This window comes from Aethalodelphis obliquidens, unplaced genomic scaffold (genome assembly GCF_003676395.1).
Source record: "Aethalodelphis obliquidens isolate GAN/ISIS:26980383/991018 unplaced genomic scaffold, ASM367639v1 scaffold7, whole genome shotgun sequence".
NCBI lineage: Eukaryota > Metazoa > Chordata > Mammalia > Artiodactyla > Delphinidae > Aethalodelphis > Aethalodelphis obliquidens.
In genome coordinates this window covers 35,507,493-35,529,010 of record NW_020837951.1, presented here as the reverse complement: position 1 = coordinate 35,529,010, position 21,518 = coordinate 35,507,493, and the positions used below count along the sequence as shown (strand labels likewise).

The window sequence follows — 21,518 nt, the reverse complement described above, 5'->3', positions numbered from 1 at the left end:
GGTGAGCATGAAAAGAGGAGGGTGGGGAGGGACGAGGCTCATGAGATGGGCACGGGTCTGACCACAGAAGGCCTAGCAACCTTGTTAAGAAGTTTAGATGCTTTCTGAGAACAATGGGCAGATTTGAAGGGTGAAAACCCTTCAGGTGAGTCACCGATCCAAACTGTATTTCCAAAGTGCCCCTAGGGCTGCTATACGGAAGGTGGACTGTTTGGAGAAGTCAGTGACATTGGAGGTGGGGACACACTAGGAGGCTACAGCAATAGTCCAAAGGAGAAGAGAGGGTGCTTGGACTAAGGCAGTAGCAGTGGGGACCAAAAAAAGGGAGCAGATTCATGAAATAGTTAGGACAGAGATGCAGTGACCTTGAGAAAACACCTACCATAGGCTTTGATTTGTGGTCACAGGCAGAGGCACAAACTTTCTGAGCTGTGAGGATGATAGAAGACCTGCTTCTGGCTAACTTAAGTTGCCTGGAAAAATAAATAAATAGCAACCCCTCCCTCTCCTAAGCACCAAAAGAGATTTCAAAGCATTTTCCAACCTGCTACTTCATATAACAGACTGTGAGGGAGATGTTACTGCAATCCCCACAGATGGGAAGTGAGCTGCCCAAGGTCACACAGCCAATGGAGAAAGATCCTGAATTTAACTCCAACTCCAGTGCTCTCTCTGGCACATCAGACCACAGAATGTCAGAGCCCAAAAGATCCCTTAAGTCATCTGTTCAAATATCCACATTTTAACACAAGGGAAACAAGACTCAGAGAGAAGTGACTTGCCCAAGGTCACACAGCCAGCAAGTAAAGGCTTAGACTAGAACCAAGAACTTGACTCCCAAAAAGGTTTGTATTAAGACGTCTGCACCATGGAGGTGAGGAAGGACGGGAGTGATCCCCAACAGCAATGGCCCAGTCTCCCACTGCTGTAACTAAATGCTGGCAGAGAAGTGAAACTCAGGCAAATGGGCAGCCTACCTGGGCACTGCTGCCGCCCACCGAGTTACAAGCATACCAAGCTCGGAAATGGTCAGTACACACTGTCCTGTCACCCCTCTTGTCCCTAACCCTGGACAGCAACTAAGCTGTCTTGGGTCGATGGTGCCACCTGGTGGCTGGTGCTGGGAAGAGTCTGACCCCTTTGTCGCTTTTTACCGTCCGCTTTTCTAGTCTCTCTAGGGGCCATGCCTTTCTCTGTTTCCTCTCATAGCTCAGTTCATCTCACTACAAGCACATCTCCTCTAGCATCTTTCAAGTCCTCTAAATGACCTTAGGAAATTCTCTTTTTCTTCCTCTCCTCCATTTCAGTCCATCAGTCCAAGGAAGGACTAATGCAAATGATAAACTTGTACCAATGAAAATGAAAACTGGAAATTTCAAAATGAAATTACACACACACGCACACACACACACACGTGACCAACCACTGGCATTCTGGAAAAACTCAGAAGCCCCAGTGGAATCAGAACAAAAATCTCCCTTTTTTTCAATTGCCTTTCACACCTGCTTTTCCTCAAAGGCCAGGAGTCAAGATAAACACCAAACCTACTTCTTTATTTCATTTTATTTTGTTTCATTCCAAATCAACATTATTTGCTGGGGTTTTCCCCACCAAAACTATGCCCTGGGTGGGGGTCTCACGGGCCTGCCCTGAACAGCTGCAGAGCTGAGCTGGGATGGGGAGAGGTGGCTGGGTCCCCAAACGCCCACTCCCTGGGCTCTTAGGGAGCACTAGGAAGCTGTTGTTGGCCCCAAAGGAAGCCTGCTGGACGGAGATCAGACCTCAAACCCTACGATATTCCACTGGAAGTAAAAGGAGCCTCCGTAGCTGTGCCTTTCTGTGGAAGTTCAAGCTTGGGAGAGGACCCAGAAGCCCTGCACACCCTAATCTGCTAAAGGACGATTTCCAAAGCCCAGCGTGTCTTGTCACTCCCTCCCCAGCTCAGAAGCCTGCCATGGTTCCCACTGCCTTCAGGAAAAAAGAACAGGAGAAACTGATGGCACCTTTCTTTTAATGAAAACCACTTAACTGCTCTCCCTCTCTGTATGAGTGATAAGTAAGCTCAGAGTCTGCAGCAGCCTGAAGCAGAGATCCTCAAAGTCTAGTCCAGGGACCCCCTGAGTGATCCCCAAGACCTTTCCAAGGGGTCTGTGAGGTCAAATCTATTTTCATAATAATACAAAATTATTCTTGGCCTTCTCCACTCTGATGCTTTTCCAAGTATACACTGGCGTTTTCCAGAGGTTCTAAGATGTGTGATATCACAACAGATTGGATACAGAAGCAGATATGAGAACCCAGCTGTCTTCTATTAAGCCAGACACTAAAGAGATTTGCAAAATCATAAAGCAATGTCACTCTAAATGTTTTGGCTTGGAAAATATTGTCCTTTCTTATTTCAAACAGCACATTATTTATGTTATTACTGCTATTTTTAATACATTATTAATATTTTAAAATTTTGTCCATTTTAATTAACCCACATAAATTCAAAAGCTCCTTGGGGTCCTTGATCATTTTTAAGAGCTTAAAAGGGTTGCAAGACTGAAAGTCTGAGAACCACTTGTTTAAAATAATGCCAAGAGGACTTGAGATGGGACCAGGAGCAGATCAGAATCTTGGTACCAAAGAGAACCTTGATCCCATGTTTTAGATGAGGAAACTGAGGCCCAGAGAGAGAAAGGGATTTCCCCAAGGTCACCAGCAAGTCAGCCACAGACTGAGGACTGGAACCCAGAGCCCCAGGCTCCCTCCTCTGGGCTCCCTCCCCACCTCATGAGCCTCTAGTACTCAGAGTGTTGCAAAGTCCTGAACTGCAGATTCTGCAGCCAAGGATTAACCATATTCCAAAGACAGAGAAAGGACCATGGGATTCTCTGCCCCACAGGGCACCAGGGCATGCGGAGTCGGGGAGAAAGCCAAGTCCACTCCACCTTGAGCTCCAGACAGCCCTGGCAGGGGGCCTGTCTGCCAGGGATGAGACCGCACAGCTCTCCTTCTGGTTGACCCCAGAGCCGACTCACACTGTGGCCCCTGCTCTTTACGTCCCCCAGGGCTCTCTGGGACACCAGTGCATAGTCCCGTGGGAAAAGCTGGTGGGGGAGGGGTGGAGGAAGCCTGGGTGAAGCAGGTGTGCAAACAACAGGGGTGGGGGCGGGGTGTTGGCTCTCACGAGGGCTCTCAGTCACTGAATCAAAGTGAAACTCAGGGACCTAGGGGCCAGGAGGAACCGAAACCTGACCCCCCACCCAAGGGACAGACCCTAGGCACCAGGGAAAGGCCCAAGGAGCCCCTCTGATTGACCACCTGGCCTCAAGTCCCCTGCTTTACCAAGGAAGCCTCGGACACTTGTCTGCCTGGCTGAGGTGCCAATGACTGCAAAACCGGAAGGACGGGAGAGTGGCCAGCCAGGCTGGGAGATGGGTCCCTAGCATCACTGCCACTAAGCGCCCCCGTGCCTGGACTACCCATCTGGCAGGTGTGAACTGAATGACCCCCGTCTCACTGTTCTTCTGGGCTGCCAAGGGGTGGGGCTGCTTGGCCCTGCCCTACTGCCTTCCCTCCCTCACCTACCTCCGGCCTGAGAGCCTGACTGCCCAGTTCCCTGACTGCATGCACGCGCACGCGCGCACATGCACACACACATACACACACAAACACAGCCCCACCCAGCTCGATCAGGGCCCTGCCTCCCATAGGCTTTAGCTGCCACAGGCTGGACTCAACCAGACGTGTTCTTCAGAGTCCATACTAGGATTCCAGAAGCTCAAAGGCATTCAGGTAGAGAAAATTAGAGCACAAATGCCGTGAACAAGGTGAGTACAGAGCACCCGGAGGATCACAGGCCCAGCAGCCCCGGACGATTGCTGCCGTGTAGGAAAGCCTGCCCAGTGTCACAAGATCTGATTTTTTTTTTTTCCAAGAAAGGCTAGACATCCAGATAGGAAATCTTATTTTTAAATGTTGGTAACTAACTCAAAATCATTTTAAATACAGGACAAGCCAAGTAAAGCATGACGAGAAGGCTGGCAATCAGATTCAAAGTGATGCCCTCTGAGCAAGCATGCTGGTCCGGGCCCCTGCCCCGACAAAAAAAAACACTCAGGGAAGGGCCCCCTACATGTCCAGCCTGAGGGTACATTCAGGGGACACCTTGTGGAGGGCAGGGAGGGGACCTGCCCTGCTGAAGCCCCAGGAGAGACCAAGACAAAGTGGTGGTCATTTCCTTCTCTCTGCAGAGTCTGTCTGGTCTCCAAAGCTCCATGCTGGCCCGGGATGAAGCCAAGGGCCCCAGCCAGTCAGGAGGGACCAATGGCTCAACACTGAAAATCCCCCAGGGAGTGGACTGGCTCTGGAAACCAGGCCAGGTCAACAGACCAGCCTCAAGGACAGCATTCCAGGTGGAGGGCTTTGCCTGGATAATGGCCCAGAGACAGGAGAGCTCAGAGACTATGCGGGGGCCGGAAGCACAGAAGGGATGGGGAAGAGGAACGGGAGGCCAGGGAGGGAAGGTCAGGGCTCATTGTCAAGAGTTGAGGCCCAGGGGTGATAGGCTGATGGGGTCAGGTCAGGGTTGCTCATAGCTTTCAACAGTGGGGGCAGCAGATGGGCCGAGGAGAATGGAGGAAAGGAGGGGAGGTAAGAAACTAAGATTTGGCCTGTCAAATGGCAGTAGGATATCAAGGATGTTCTGAGGAGTCTGTCTGTCCCTCTAGGTTTTCTGGGTTTTTACCATGTGAAATGTCATTTTTACTGGTCAGACCCCTTCTTTTCTCCAAGCCTGTTTTCCCATCTGAATAATGACTAGGTGACACATCCCAGATGCTCTGCAAGGCCCTTCCAGCTCTGACAAGGGCTGGTGAAAACCAAGTTGGTGACCCCAAACCCCTAGAGGCCCAGCCCTCCCAGGTCCAAGTATTCTGCCTTCTGTCCTCCATCCTGGAGGTCTCCACCACCTTGTGTACCCAAGATGTCACTTCACGGAAAACTGAGGCTTAACCCTTTTATCCTTCCATCAAGGGGTTGAAGTGAAGGTCCTGAAGGAAAAGGAAGCAAAGGAAAGCCAGGGGCCCTTCCCTTTGAAGCTGCCACCTGGGGGCGCTGTTGTTCAGCCTTGGCGCCCAGAGAGGCTGACTGTTACAAACAGGAAGTCAGGGAGGGGGGCAGGGGAGGATCAGCCAGTTTCAGCTGCCAAACAGAGCTGCAGCGGGAGCCTGCTAGCCCTCAGCCTGGACCGGCCTCACATGCTCAAGCCCCCGTCTCCTTCAGGGGCCATTTATTAAATACTTAGGACCACCAGGCCCTGGAGCTAAACCCTTTGCCAGAACGACTTCATTTTATCCTCACAATAACGCACAAAACTTGTGCCCCCTCTACTTTCCGATGGCAAAATGCAGACTCCGAGAGACTAAGTAACTTGCCAAAGATTTCACCACTCAGAGTCCTCAAACCAGCTGGTCCCTGGCCTGTGAACCTGGGTCCTTGCCTCAACACCTCACCTTATTTGGGGGTCTCCAGAGATCACTGATCTCTGGAATGGTGGTGCCGCAAGGGTGCCTACAACTCCCCCCTGACTCAGGAATCCTGAGCTTTTCCACACACCCCAGTCCCTGCTGGGAAATCTGAGAGCAGTCTCTGCATCTCCTGCTCCAGTGCCTTCGGTCCTGAGTCCGGGAGCAACAGACAGAGTCTGAGTGTCAGTAAAAGAAGAGGGTCCTAGGAGAGGAAGGCCAGGGCCTGCCCAAGGTCAGAGGGTCCCTGGGGCCCTGCATGGTCTGTGAACTTCTGAAACCCCTTCCCTCCCCAAAATGCCTCCCATGGAGGTCCGCAGGGCTGAGCTGAGGCTCCCAGCCTGGGAGAAGGGGAGGGCGGAGCTAGTAAGAGAGAGAGCAAGAGCCAATACAAGAAAAGAGAGAGAGTGGGGGAGTGCACATGAGAGAGAGAGAAAGAGAAGAGAGTGAATATGAGAAAAAGAAAGAGTGAAAGCTGGAACAGCAGACAGAAGCAGACACAGAGGAAGTCTCGATAAACAGGACATAAACAGAGGCAGAGGGCGCTGGATGAGATGTACCCCCAAACAAAAGACACAGGGAGAGACACAAAGACAGAGAGGAGACAGGCACCTCCAGAAAGAGGGATAGACATAGTCATGACAGGAGCCCCCGCTAAATGCCCCCCAAACTTCCCCATGAGGGTCTTGTTGGACTTGGCATCTTTTGAAAAGGACAGGCCCCTTCCTGTGCCCTCTGCAGGCAGAGGGCAGTCCAGTGCCCAGAAATTCCACCTGCAATGTACCCTCCACTGCCCCCAAAGAAGCTTCCACACTGGTGCTGGATTGGCCAGCCTTCTGAGCTAGTGAAAGGCATTCGCACTCGGCTGACCTCGGTGTGTTGAGGGCCTTTCAAACTGGGGGGATGAAGGGAGGGGGAGGTCAAGGGGACCTGAATGGGGGCCCTGGAGACCGCGGAAGGAGGCCCCACCAGAGATCAAAGGCCCAAAAAGGAACAGAGGGCCTGGGGCTGCCCTTTCACCCATGGTCGCTATTCACAGTTCTGCCTGCTCCGCCAAGTCCAGCCCCGCCACGACCTCCTCTGGGCCTTCCGGGGAGGGAGGCACTGCCCGGGCTCTGTCCCCCTAGCCCCGCAGGATACTGTAGGCCCATGCCACAGCTTTCTCCACAGACCCTCACAGGACAGTCCAATCAAGAGACGAAGCTGCCTCTCTTGCCTGGGCAGCACCCCAGCCTGACTCTCACCATCCACAAGCCTCCTGAGCCCTCTGGGCACCAGGCCCTGTGCCAAGGGGCCAGGCTGAGGGTAGAAACACAGGCGATGCGGCCCCGCCCAGTCAAGCCCACGTGATGGCGGACTCAGAGTCAAGCAGCAGGAGGGAAAACAACTAGGCAGAACCACTTCCAGATGCCAGGCAGTCACAGAAGCACTTGTCCCCCAGATTGTAACAGGCCTAAAAAGCATGGAGTCCAGGTGGTGCACTGGTTAAGAATCCACCTGCCAATGCAGGGGACACGGCTTCGAGCCCTGGTCTGGGAAGATCCCACATGCCGTGGAGCAACTAAGCCCATGCAACACGACTACTGAGCCTGTGCTCTAGAGCCCGCGAGCCACAACTACTGAGCCCGTGTGCTGCAACTACTGAAGCCCACGTGCCTAGAGCCTGTGCTCCACAACAGAAGCTACCGCAGTGAGAAACCAGCGCACCGCAAGGAAGAGTAGCCCCCACTCACCGCAACTAGAGAAAGCCCGCGCGCCGCAATGAAAACCCAACACAGCCAGAAATAAATAAATAAATAAATAAAATTTACTTTTAAAAAAGTCGTGGAGTCTAAACCAAAATGCCTTCTTTGACTCTTCTGCGCCTCACCCCTGCTCATACCTCCAATGACAGGGAGCTCACTACCTTTCTAAGCTAATGCTTCTAACCTTGGCCCAGCCTGGGTGTTGTCTGAAAGCTGTTCCTTGCACTGAGCCATGATCTTCCTCCCTGTAGCTTCCTTTAACCAGCCCCAGCTCTGCCCTCAGAGGCCGCACGGACCTTATCTGCTGCCTCAGCCGCAGAACCGTTCATCTGAGATTTGGACACAGTGGCCACATCCCCAAGGCTGGTATTGGAGGCACATGTCCCAAGGAGAATCCTAGAATTTCTAGATTACAAGGGCCCTTGGCAATCCACTGGTCTAACAGTGTTCTAACTTGTTTGTTTTTGCTACAGAACTCTTTACTCAAATAGAGCTTTCCACGGAAGCCAAAATTACCAAGAGGAACACTTCTAGTTGAGGAGACTAGAGACTCTCCCCACCACCATTATCCTCACTAATTGTGAACCCTCTACAGGCACGTGACCGACCCATTCTACGGAGAAGCATTTATTGAGCACCCACTATGTGTCAAGCATTTGTATTCAAGCCATGTTATCCAATACAGTAGCCACTGGGCACATGTGGCTACTGAGCCCTTGAAATGTGCCTAGTGCAACTGAGGAACTAAAATTTTCATTTTATTAGATTTTAATTCATTTAAGTTTAAAAACAAGCCGTGTAAAATATTTTTCCCTTTATAAAGTGCCACTTCCTATGAGAGCCCTTACCAGATCCTTTTGGTCAATGTCGGCCCTTCCCTGGCCCGCCCTGCCCTCCCTCTCTGGTGTCATCCTCCCAGCACAGCATCACCCCACACACTGCCCATCAGAGGGACTTCGGGTTGCCCATCTTGCCCACCGGCCTGCAAGGTCTAGAGGGCAGGTCCTCTGTGACGGAACTCTCCCACCACCCACCCCTGCCCTGAGCCCATGCCCACAGGGTAAAACCCAAGTCCAAGTGGAAGATGACTGTGAACCAGAGCTGAGCAAGCAACTCCACCCTGCTGAACCTCAGTCACCTCATCTGAAAAATGGGGATGGGGACCCTCAGCCATCTTCCTCTTGGCCCTCTACTGCCTCTCTTGCCCCATGGCCCTTGCCTCAGGCTGCTGACGGCTCCTGAGGAAAATGGTGCCATGGTCTGCAGCCTCAACGGGCCGGAATCCAGCGCACCAGCATTTCCCCTGTGTTTCCCCAGTGGCTGGTTCTTACTTTCTCACCACACTCTTGGCAGCATCCAGCCTGCTGACCACGCCCTTCTGCTTGAAACCCTCCAGGCTCTGCCCAGCCCCAGGCTGCTCCACCTCCAAAGCATCTCTCTGGAGGGGCTGAGGAGCAGCAGGTGGCTGGACAATGCCAGGGAGCTGAGGCCTCAGGGGCTCTCTCCACTCCTTCCCACCCCACTCCACCACCTGGCCATACCAGCCCTGTGGCTTTGCCAACATCATGGAACTCCCTGGGGCCTTGGTTTCCTCCCCTATAAAAAGGGGGTGGCAATCTCTGCCTCTTCAACTCCTCCTGAAGCCAATGCAAGGATGCAGGGAGCTATAGAGGGAGGATGGGAAAGGGCAGTAGGGAGCACCACACTGTACTGCTCCCAGGTAGTTTGCTGATGTGAGCAAGGGCACTTCTGCCCACCTCTCTGCCCAGCCATATCCACTCTCAGTGATGCAGGGCGGGGGGCAGGCAGGGGCTCTGCTTTTTGCTTGAGTCTCTCAATCTTCCCAATCCTGTAAGCTTTCAGGACCATCAAATCCAGACCACAGACTGGATCACCTCCCAAGTCTTTCTGGGGATCAGGGCTCAATCGTAAATTCCAAAACTGAAAGGATCTCAAAGATCATCCAATTCTGCATCTGATTCTTGATAGTCTTATACAGCAGCCCAGCAAATGGCCACCTAGGCTCTACTAACATACCTCTAGTGACAAGGCACTCACTACCTCCTGAGGCAGCCCCCTTTGGCCGTAGACCACTTGCATATTTACGAAGTTATTTTTTACTCTGAGCTGAAATCTATTCTGCATCTGCCACACACTGGCCTTTGAGGCCACACAGCAAAGTCTCATTCCTCTTGCCTTCCATGTCAGCCTTCCAAATATTTGAAGGCAACAATCCAGTCCTTCTCATTCTCCTCTTCTTGGTACCAAAACATCCCTAGAGCCTTGAGGTATTCTCCAAATACCTCTCCATCCGGGTTATACCCACCTGGACACATCCTAATTTGTCACTGTCCCTCTTAAAGATCAATACCACAAATGAGCCACAGCCTCCAGGAAGGATCTGCCCAGCACAGAGCAGCCTAGATGAACAACACTCACATCCTGACCACTCTTACACCTTCTCAAGCAGCTTGAGAGGCTAAACAGTGACCACTGATCAGAGGCCGAAAGCCAACAGAGCACTCAACAAACACAGTGACACAGTCCCCCCAGTTCAGGACCTGTGTGTTTGACGGCAAACATCAAAGTCAATGTTTTTCTCTCTTCAAAACTCTCTGCCTGTATCCCTCAACCTCTGAGGGAGCCTCACATACCCGCCCCTCCACATGATCGCCACTCCCACATCTGCTGGGAGTCCAGGTGACAAGGGGAGAAAAGATGACACCATCAACCCCATAAACCAACAGAGATGGTAGGCCCACTGTCTCCTGCAGTACCCAGTACAGCAACCCTGAGTCAAAGACTTCCCACATCTGCTCCGAGTGTTGGGGGGTGAGGGGGCGGAGAGGTGAGGCAGGTTCCAGAAGCCGTGACTCATCCCCCGTGTACTCCACAGCTCCAAACATAGGCCACGGGCCCAGCTCCTGCATGGCCTGGAGCCCACACACCACAGGCCAATCCACCGCTGGGCCGACTCAATTTTCTAGTTACAGGTCTTAAGTACTTAGGCATGTGCTCGTGAGAACATACATCCTTTACAGGGAGCTGAGAAAGGGAATTGTGCTGAGGAACAGAATAACTGAATCAAGATTTCTGTCACCCTGCTCTCAGCCCCTAGACTATAGCCCGTTTTTTTTTTGTTTGTTTGTTTTTTCCTTTCCTGACAAAGGTTTTACAGACTCCCAGGGCTCATTTCTCCTCTCAAACCCATTAATGTCAGCCCACTGGCAGCCTATCCAGGGAAAGGAGACCCAGGTTAAGATGGGCCCATGTCCGGGACAGAGGCGGCCAGCTCCCGAGGCCCAGGCGGCACACCGAGGGTTGAGAAAAACCAACAGGGAAGATTGTCATCTATTTAATCCCAGGGAGGCCCCCTGCACTCCCTCCTTCCAGGCCCAAGGACAGAGAGGAGAAGATTATTCACTTCCTCAACGGCCCCCCCATCACCGCACTGAAGGCCTTCTGAAAGAGGTGTGCTCAGACCCTCGGAGAGCCCACCCGCTGACCCTGCCACCTCATGTGTGCCCCTCTCACTTTGCCCAGCCCCTCTCTCTCCCCTAGGCCTCCCCCCAAAAGGGGGACACTGCTGCTGTGCTCATACCCTCCACACCCTGCCCTCTGGGCATCACATCTGCAAACGCAAGGGCTTCTAAGAGGCCGCAAAGCACAGGCCCCAAGGACTCTGCCAGGCCCGGCTTTCCCACCAAAGGGGTGAAGATGGGAGGAGGCCAGCGAGAAGTCCAGTCCCAGCCGGGGCCCTCTTCCTCTCCCGGAGGGCTCAGCCCCTTCCCCGTGGTCAGGACGGGACTGAGCTGGGCCAGACGCCGCCAGCGCTCTGCAGGTAAAGGGTGCTCGGAGGGCGTCTGTGCTTCCGCCCCTGACTGAAGGCCTGGAAACAGATCCCACAGATCCGACCAGGCCCATCCCCGACGGGCAGCGCCGGCGTCTCCTACCTTCGTCTCTCTTGCGCTTGTTGGTGTCGGCGCTGGGGGACGTGATGCCCAGGATGCCGCTGATAGAGTAGGAGGAGCCGGCTGAGTCCGTGCTCACCGAGGACACCTGCGTCACGGAGCCGGTGGACACTGCACAGAGGGAGAAGGCGGTCAGGGCCCGGCGGGAGGCTGGGGGGCGGTGCCGCGGAGGAGGAAGGTCGGCCCCCGCCTTCGGGCCAATACGAAGACACGCCCCCTACAGGGGGCTGGTGAGACTGAGAGAGAGCGGGGCAGGGCAGGTGTGTGCTGAGGACACTCGCCACAGGGCAGCGGCCAAACCTGGGCCATTAGAGCAGCCCCGAAGAGAACTGACACTACAGAAGGGACCACGGGCACCAGTTCAAACCCCAGCCTGTCCAAGGATGCAGGAAGCAGGCGGATGGAGCAGAGAAACGGGGGAGCTGGGGCCCACCACCAGCCAGTGCTAGAAACGACCTACTCGTCAGTCAGGCTCACTCCCTACTTACAAATCCATCCATCCACGCAGACATAAATATCTGCACACTCATACACAGAGCCAGCAAAGCACCAAATGCAGACTATCTGTCTTTTTATAGTTCCTCGCTGTCTTTTCTCCTTCCACTTTACCTGGATTTTAATATTTTATATTAATTATATATTAATATACTATATGTTATATATATTGATTTATAATAATGATAATTTTTTCTGAGAACTTACTCTGTGCCAGGCATTCAGGCATCATCTCATTTAATTCTGAGAACAAACTTATAAGTTAGGTCACTGGAGAGGTAAGGGAACCAAGGCTCAGAGAAGGTAAGTGACTTGCCCAAAGTCACACAGCTAATAAGATGCAGAGTGGTGACTGGAACCCAAGAACTAAAGTCAACCCCTATAGTAATCTGCTCCTCACTAATGAATAATGAAAAACAATAATATGCTTCACATTCATAAAGTGCTTTTCATTTGATGCTTGCAATAACCAAGAGTGCTATTATTCATCCGCATTCATCAGGTGAGGAAACTGAGCCTCCACACAGCAAAGTGATTGGCTCAAAGTCATCTAGCTAACAAGCCGTAGCACCAGGGCTCAGCCTTGGTTCTACTGACTTAAAGTCTAGATTTCTTCTGCCCAGAAATGTGGGTTGGTGACTTATTGTGACTGAGACCAGGTATCTAAGTTCCTAAAAATAAGAATGGGGGAGGGGAGGTTTGTGCAAGTTTCACATTAACTCCTGGCCCCAGAATCCAAGGGGGAGACCTGTCGGTCATCAGAGTCCTCTCAAGCTGTGCAGCTGAATTTCCATTTCTGGGCTGTGGGAATTCTTCCTTGGTTCATTAAAACCTACAGACCAATCTCAGACACATTTCCTTCGGCTATAACTAGCTGGAGGCAGGTGGAGCTGCTTTTGACTCTAAAGTGTAGGAAATTACTAGAAATGGTGGTGATTGGTTGAGAAGCTGTTTGTTGCTTTCCTTGGAGCACATCCAGCTCTTGCTCCTACAGACCTAAAGGGAGCAGTGCCTTTCTTCTCATATTTGAGTTTGATTTTAGATCTTCCTTAGGAGACACAGAAGTAGAAATCGTTAACTTCTCTTTTCCTTCACCAGATGAAGCTCCTCAAAATAGATTTATGCAAATCTCACAACCTTTTCTGTGTTAAGGTGCAAAGAACAGAGGAAGAAAGAATCTCACCAGTCATTCGGTACTTTAAACAACCACCACATATAACCAAGGCTCACCACGTTGCTGACAGAGCCGATGACACGTGTTTCAACATTTTGTAATCACCCGGCTCAAAAGACTCAGGTTTCAATTCTGGCTCCGCCTCTTACTGGCCATGTGACCTTGGGCTAGTTATTTCATCTCTCTAGAGCTTCCATTTCCTTACTCCTCAGTAAGTTAATAAATTATAAGGGGCTGTACACAAATAAGATATGGATTTTATACACATTTCTGAGATAAGGCATTCTGCTGACTGTCAAGTGTAGTTATTCCTCTTACCCAATTGAAAGAATATTATCAGTTACCCTAAGTTTGATATTCCTTTGCTATGTGACCTGAAATAAAGCTGCAAATGAAATCCCAGCCACAAACACTTCCCCAGAAAGCTCTCCTTAACCCTCTCCACTCCAGCTCAACAAAGCTGATCTTTCCCTCCCTTCTGCTCCCACAGCACCCTGTACTTTCTTCTTGAGCCTAATCTCAGTGTTTTGCAGACTTCTCCTTGTTATTTTCCCCCATTAGACCGAGAAGCCCTTGAGAAGGGGGATTTTGTCCTACCTTCCTTATAACATTAGTCTCCACCACCACGGGCTGCATAGCAGGGGCTTAGCAAACGCTTTTTGGATGGATTACTAAATGAAGAATTATTTTATGGAAGGGAAGAATTCTGTCTTACCTTTATTCAAAGAAGCAACCGTGAAGAATCAGAGACCTCAGAGAGCACTGGGTTTGTGCCCCTTGCTCCACAAATGGGGAAACTGAGGCTCACAGAGGTGAAGGGGCTTAACACAGTTCACTGGTTGACTTAATGACAAAGCTGGAACTATAAGCCAGGCCTCTGCCTGTCCCCCATCACCATGGGGAGTTCAAGTTTTCAGTCAAAGAAGGAGCAACAAAGGGTACACAATCTTTGTGTAATTAAGGTGTGATTAAGTGGAATTGACAGGGCCTGTGGCAGCCAGAACCGTCAGAGGCTTGCTGAATGGTGGCCCGCTTTCTTATAGTAAAATAAGCTTTCCCCCAACTAACCAGAGGTGTTTCCTTTATCCAAAGTGGAGAAATCATACACCTTGTGTAGACACACGTCACTTTCATCTCACGATCTTTGCAGGGAAGGGAAGGCAAGGGAAACTTCTGAACTCCTGGGTAGTAGGAAATATGACTCTTCTCCTTACGAGTCATGGTCACTCTCAGACTTCACCCATGAGTGTCAGAAACCCCACTGGCAGCCCTTGACAGTTCACGGAGCACATGAGATCGAAGCAAGAGAGAGAGAGAAAGAAAGTTTGGGAAGTTTTGCCACATCTTCACTCAAGACTGCAAGTGCACAAAGAATTGTAGAAGGGCTGGTTGATAGAAGAAAAAAACACATTCAAAACTACTTACTGACTAATGATGCAGAAAATGTTATGAATAAGTATCCCTTTCTTGATTTATTACTTTAATTATCTGACATTCTATAGACCCCCATTAGTGGATTTTTTTTTTTTTTTGGCTTAGATTTCAATTTTCTGTCTCATGGTGAAAGCTATTTATCATAATAATCAGTAAAATTCAAAACCTTTTAGCAGTATTTATAAAATTCATTTACCAGGTTCAGCCCTTGGAGAATGACAAAGAAGGCGCATTAGTACGTGTGCCGAAGTGTTTTATGCAGAATTATCTGTCCATAAGAATGATTAAAAGTTCTTTAGAGTATTTGGAGCCCATTAGATTTTTAAATTTTTTTTAAAAGTTCTTCTTACCTATGCTGTGACTGGAAGCTGGGACCGGCTGGTTGGGCGGCTGCTGTACTTTTGTCCGGATGATCCTGTGAACAGTTGGGAAAAAAAATAAATGGCTATTTACCATGATGGAGGAGAAGAGATCTCAACTAGCGATGCCAGAAACCCATATCCAGCTGGGTCGTGGGCCAAGCTGGGGCAGAAGTGGGGGCGGATTATGAACCCAGGTCCCGAGTTGGGGGTTTGGAAGAATTATAGATTAGTTCCAACTCAGCCCCTACCTCCCTGGGTGTCTTTGGGTAACTTGCACCCCTCTCTGGCCCTCAAGTGCCTCTTCTGTAGGAAGAGATTGATGCGTTAATATTACAAAGAGGCATCCCATTCTTGGAGCAGCTTCAGCTCCATAAGGAACTCACTGAGTGGGTTAGAAAGTTCCATCCCTTTCCTGGACCTCAACCTCCCATCTGTGGAGTGAAGGCACTGAACCAGGTGACCTCCCTGTCCCCTGGCAGCTCTCACACTCTGGTTTCTCTGCCTTAGAGAGCCACAGGAAAAATAACATCCCTGCCCATCAGAAATTATCAAGGGGGTAGGGGGAGGGATGTGAATGTTGCTACAAAACTAGAAAGGGTTAAAGTGCTGCCAGGAGAGGCCTGGCCTGGCTTGGCTTTGCTAAGAGGAAGCCTGAATTATACAAAACAGTGGAAGGCTCTATGGGGCTGGGACCCAGGGCTGTCCTGGACTGTCTTTCCAGAGACCTTGCTTCAGTTCTAATATGAACTGGATTGTGACCCTGGGCAAGTCCATTCCATTGAAGGCCTTGGTACAATGAGGGAGTTGGAACAGACCAATCTTTGCTTACTTTAAGTAATCAAATCCTTTTTGGAAAAAAAAAAAATCTTATGGAAAAGTCCATTGTATATAAAGGATAATAGCAGCAGTGCCTTCCCCTTGCTACCTGGCAGCTCTGATGTCCTTCTGCAGAAACTTGGGCTCTGAGAAGCTTAGTTTGTAACTTTCCAGCTGGGACAACATGTGAGGCCTCCATGAGACCTCAAGCCCGATGCATCGTACAGCAGCTGACCAGGGCCAGACCAAAAGTCCCTTTTGGGCCTGCAAGAAAGTTCCTTCCCTGGCACTTGGGAGAAGGATAGGTGGTAATAAAATGTGCAATTTCTTTGGAAAAGTTCTATTCCAGTCTCCAACTATGACCTTCTCCGGACGCGCAGGCCCAGCAGCCTTGGCTCACGGGCCCAGCCACTTCGCGGCATGTGGGATCTTCCCGGACTGGGGCACGATCCCGCGTCCCCTGCATCGGTAGGCTGACTCTCAACCACTGCGCCACCAGGGAAGCCCCAACTATGACCTTTTAAAATAACATTTATTAGAGTTTTTCCTAATTATGAAAGTACTTTGTGTTCATTGTAGACTATTTGGACAACAGGTATAAAGAAGACATCTAAAAACACATTTTGGTATATTTCCTTTATGGTAGCATTCCTGTGCATATTTGGAAATATCCATTTCTTCTTAACAAAATCAGGATTAAACCATGTATACAGTTTTCTGTCCTGCTCTTTTCCCTCAGCATTATATAAGGAGCTTTTTCACATTTCAGACCATTCTTTCTGGAAGCTCTTTTCAAGCTGCACTGCTTGTGCACAGGGAAACGGAGAACAGAAGTGTCTCCTGAACTTCATTGGGCCGGGGCCCCTGACCTCTGTGATCTCACAGCTCAGTGCTGGGCACCGAGGGTGCTCAGTATCCTCAGCTGATAGCCTGGAATGGATGTTTCTGTTCACACCACAGCCTAGCCACAGGCCCTCTGGAGCCATGGCCACTTGAGCTCAGCATAGGGCCTTTTGCCATTTTCTGATGAGTCAGCATATGTGCTGCCCCAAATATACTGAGCATTTATTTGTTTTCTCCAATATTCAAATAATTTATTTTGACTAAGAAAACATGGAGCGTATTAAAAAAGACCTGGGATTGAGGCAGTCTTTTTGACTACCTGGAATTAAGCTAGCATCTGACCTAATTTTGGATTTTTGTGGGGGTCACCTTCTCTGTATACATGTATGTGTGTCTACAGAGATATAGCTAGATGTGTGAATATACGGATATGCCAGATTTAAATATAGTTTGTCTATATTATGGTTTATGTACATACAAACATATGGTAAAATATTAATAGATTGTAACTATTTCCTGTTGAAGTCCTGTATAAAGTCCTAACTTTTCAAAGCATTGTCTTGCCATTAACTTTCTACGTAAGCAAAGAAAATTATGTTTTCCTTATTTTTCTTTAAAAATATTTATAAGTCATTGGTAAAACATTATCAATTTTTATAAAGCATTGACAGGCAGCTGCAGCGGCGTGAACAGGCTCCAGATCCGGACTTCTAGCGTTTGAATCCCAGTTTTGCAATTTGCCAGCTGTATAATGTTGGGTGAATTACTTACCCCTCTGTACCTCAATTTCTTCATCTGCAAAATGAAGCTAAGAATCATTCCCGCCTCATAGGGTTATTACAAGGATTAAATTAATTAAGTACGTAGAACAGTGGCTGCTGCATAGTAAATTCTCGATAAATGTTAGCTGTTGTTATTTTCACTGTTATCTTCATAAAGATTAATGACCAGCTTCAACCTTTAAAGATTCATATTTTCCACAAACGCCTTAAAAACACATGGGATCCCCCTGGGAGCTGGGGAGGGGAAGGTAGCCAACCCCATACCCTATTTTAAGGCTGTAGTGGGGCTTTCCTTTATAAGGAAGACTTGAATCTTAGGGAACCCTCCAAACCCATCCCCAGAGATAGAAATTTTGCCCATCTGCTTGTAGCAGCTGCCAAGCAAAGAACAAAGAGCATCATTTTCCATTGAGAAGAAATGGGAGTGGGAAGAACAAGACTATAATTGAATCATAACAATTCTAAAAAAATTAAAAATTAAAAAATTAACATCAGGACTCATCACAATAAGAGCCATGCTCTGGACCAGTTCTAAACCAGAGGCATTCAGAGCTAATTGACAGTCAGCGCTAAGAGGTGCAACCTTTACTTTGCTGAGCATTAGCATGACCTTGGATGCCATAGGATCATCCTAGATGGTCCAATGGAGAAGGAAGCTCAGCAATCAAAGAATTCCTATAAATGAGGAAACTAAAGCCCAGAGTGCTCAGATGACCTGCCCAAGGTCCCACAGCAAGTCAGCTCCCATGCCCGAGCACTTTTCTTTGAGCCACATTCAAAGGAAGCAGTCCCTCTGCTAAATACTGCCTGTATGAGGCATAAAGCCTATTTGGATTCAAAATCCATCTAGAGTCCGAAGATTCAAAGTCCGAGGAACTTTAGACATTACACGTATTTGTAAGGATCCCTTTTCAACATCACCCCCGCTGCTTTGAAAGGCTAGGTCTTCTCACCCGCACCCCAGCCACCACCTCCCCTACACCATATACAAAATTCCACTGAAAGAGAAAATCGTGGGGCCTTAGAAAAGGAAATGGGGCTATAAGACTGAAAGAAATACCCACGTCTACCTCACTGATCAAACTGCCATACTACAGTAAGAATCCTGGGCCATCACCTGTGTTAAGAATCCAGAAACCAAGAGACCAACTAGGCCAAGCTGGGAGAGAATCCACAGGTGACACTCACACCTGCGGCTGATGCGGAGAAGAAAGAGGGAAGGGATGAACGAGCCCAGAAGGCTTGTTGCCCAAGTCAGGATGAAGAGCAGGGTTTACAAATGGTCATCCCCAGGCCACATCCATCCCTGGACAAGTTTTGTTTGGCCTGCACAGTATATTTATTTTCATTTGAATTAGTTGCCAGTATTGGTAAGTTGGTAGCGTTTACATAAATACGTGGATTTCTAGCTTCTCTTGAAAAATCAGAACACCCAGAATACTGGCCCCGCATCCTCACAGGACAACCACTGGTTGGTACTAAATAGAGCTGCCACTCTAAGCTGGGAATGTCACTCGGCCCCTGGTTTAGAGCCTCGGGACTGGAACAGACGAAGAAGGAAGATTCCGTTCCACCCGGCGTTGGGGTCAGCTCTAAGACAGTCACCTCCAACTGTCTCAGGCTGGCTGGATTCCAAGAACCTTCATGCAGGTTGTGCAACACCCCAGCATGTATTTGTCCTTAAGAAGCCACATAAACATGATGCTTTGTGTCCCAGGGAATCTCCCACAAGCCTAGCAGAACTGGTTCAGTGTTGCTTCACCCCATGTCAGTCATGGTTTCCCAGGCAGGATCCCAGAAGGCAGCAGGAAGGCACACACTTCTGGGGGGGGGAAGGTGGAGACGGCCCTGTGGCCACCAGAGTAGCTATAGATCCAGACACCCTTCCCTCCCTAGATGTCTGAAGTATTGGAATAGTGAGACGTTGCCTCCCGGGGAAGCAGGGGCTGGGAGAGGGAGCTATGGACCCTCTTACACAACATTTGCAAGACAGTCATTTAGCAGCTGCATCTGTTTGAATGCAGTGGGATCTTTATATGGAAAATAAAACTGTGCGCTGGGATGGCTCAGGCTTTGTGGGTGCGGGGTTGGGGGGTGGATGCAGCAACTCAAGACTGTTCCGCACTTAGTTTATCTGCACTGCGCAGTCTGTTGCTAAAGACGCCAAAGAGCTCTCACTGAAGAATGTGGTGAGGAACCAGAGACTGCTCCCGGGAGGAGCCCCAGAGAGGAGCACAGGAAAGGGCTATAGATCACAGAGGAAGCCTGCAGACAGGCAGCAAAACGTACAGGCTGTGAGGCTCAGGAATGGAATGGGAATGCAGTGGGGATGGCTGTTTGCCCTTCCTTGTCTCTCTCCTCACAGATCTTCAGTTCTGTCCTGCCAGAGTCCTACTGGAGAGTGGTGGAAAGAAACATCCCTTCTCTTACCATCAGGGAACCTGGGCTCTACTCCCACCTCTAGCTCAAAATCATTGTTCCTGTGCACTCCCCATCTGGGCCTTAGTTTCTATACCTGTCACAGGAGAGAGTTAAGCTTTGAGGGCTGTAGGAGACCACAGATGTGGCAGCACCTTAGAGGTACAGCCGGTGGAGCCACCGGGCCACCGTTATGGCCTGGGACACCCAGGAGGCCCCTGAGGCTAGCCATGGCCCCAGCAACTAGCAGTCTGACCCTCCACACAGCACGGCTCTGGGCACAAAGCATCAGTTGAGCCATGATTTCCCTGGACACTCTTTCAAGTACCCCCTTCATAGCTTTCACCACATCTGTAATCACTGTGCTCTATTTGCTTCATATGTTTCTTTCAAATCACTTACTTTTTGACTTAGACTTCTTTTATAAAGCAATATTAGTTCTTTACCATAAATGAGGGGGATAGTTCATAAAGTTCACACTCACTGGTTTCAAGTGCTAGTTCTAACTTTTCTAAAGTTATTTTAAAATAACTTCATCACAAAACAGTTTTTCTCCTTGTATGACAGAAGATAGAAGTTGGGGCCCTGAAAGTGATTTATGCTTGTCCCGCAAAGGCATTTTCTCACTGACCTTAGTTGTCACTGTTTAAAGATATAGAGATTTCGTATACACAAACGTACAAATACATGCACACACAAGTCCTAGTTTCTGGCTCCTCTGTAAGAACGGAAAAAATATCTGGCTGCCACCAGGCCCACGTTCCTGGCAGCTTTCAGCTACAGCCGAGAGGCAACTGCCCCTTCAGTAGAGCTTGTGTTCCTAGTTTGCCACAGACCGACCTTCCCCTGTTGCCTTATGCCTGGGCCACTTCCCTTGTTGCATCATCTGTCTGACCCCATATTGGCATTAAGGTTTGTGACCCCCACGGGCAACCTGAGGTATCTTTCAAACCACACGTGTAACCTAGATTGAAAAATCTCGGGGCCTCCAGAGCCTGACCACCAGTTTGCTAGAGGCTCCTCTGCAGAGCAGGCTGACCACTCCTTCACTGATCTCAGCAGAGCAGTCCTCACTCCATGTTAGGGCTTTTGGAGACGCAGGTAGGCAGAAAAGTCACGTTGCTTTGTGTCATGGAAATCTTTCAAAGAGCTGGCAGTAGGGGACTCAGAAAGCACATGAAGCCACTCATAAGCCAGAAAAGAACAGGAGTGATGCCCCTCAAACCCACCACAATAATTGCTACCTCTCCAGCAATTCTGTACCTATGGTGGGCTGTCCAGACTTCTCAGTGAAGGCCAGAGTCCCTCCCTGGACAAGGAGCCCCTCTAGAACAGAGACTAAGAGACCATATGCCTGATTCCCCTCTCTCTTCGTAGCACCTTGAAGGATGTCAGAGCCAAAGTAAAGGTTTGCTGAGAGAAGAAACAAAAAACAGGCTAATGTTTTATGAAATAGCAGGACTCCAAACACCAACACGGAAAATCACACAGTGATTCTGTGCATTTGAGTCATCACAGAAGGAACAATGTCAGGACCAGAAGGGGAGCTGGTCTGATCACCTCAGTTGCTGGGGGTGAGGGATCCCCTATGCCCAGACAGGCTCTGCACTGACAAGAGCAGGGCGTGGCCTTGGAGAAATGGGAACTGTTCAGGTTTTCAGTCTGCTGGCTTCCTTTTTCTTTGTGGGTTTTAGAGAACAATCAATCATTTCTGTCATCTCACAACTTCATCCTTGACTTTATGGGTTTCAATGGAGTTGAGACAGTACCATCTACGGTAGAAAACTTTCCTTCAGGAATTCAGTTTTGAAGCTCTGAGAGCTCTGTTGGATGCACTCTGGACCAGACTGGAAAAAAGAAGGAGCTCCCAAGAAGATCCCCAGCCTGGTACTCATGGTATTTCTCTGGATCTTTCTCCCCACCGGTGAGATTCGGGGCAACTGGGGAGAGGGCAACCCCCTAACTCCA

At 49.6% G+C, this 21,518-nt stretch overlaps 1 protein-coding gene across 2 annotated transcripts in view; it reads right to left on the bottom strand.

Annotated features, from left to right (window-relative positions):
* Positions 1-21,518, bottom strand: part of PAX5 (paired box 5) — a 190,089-nt gene that overhangs the window by 148,839 nt on the left and 19,732 nt on the right. For both annotated transcript variants that reach the window (XM_027105494.1, XM_027105495.1), the window contains exons 4-5: positions 14,680-14,744; positions 11,209-11,337 (exon numbers count right to left, since the gene is read on the bottom strand). In XM_027105494.1, the coding sequence (XP_026961295.1) occupies positions 11,209-11,337; positions 14,680-14,744 (194 nt within the window). The remainder of the gene's footprint in view (positions 1-11,208; positions 11,338-14,679; positions 14,745-21,518) is intronic.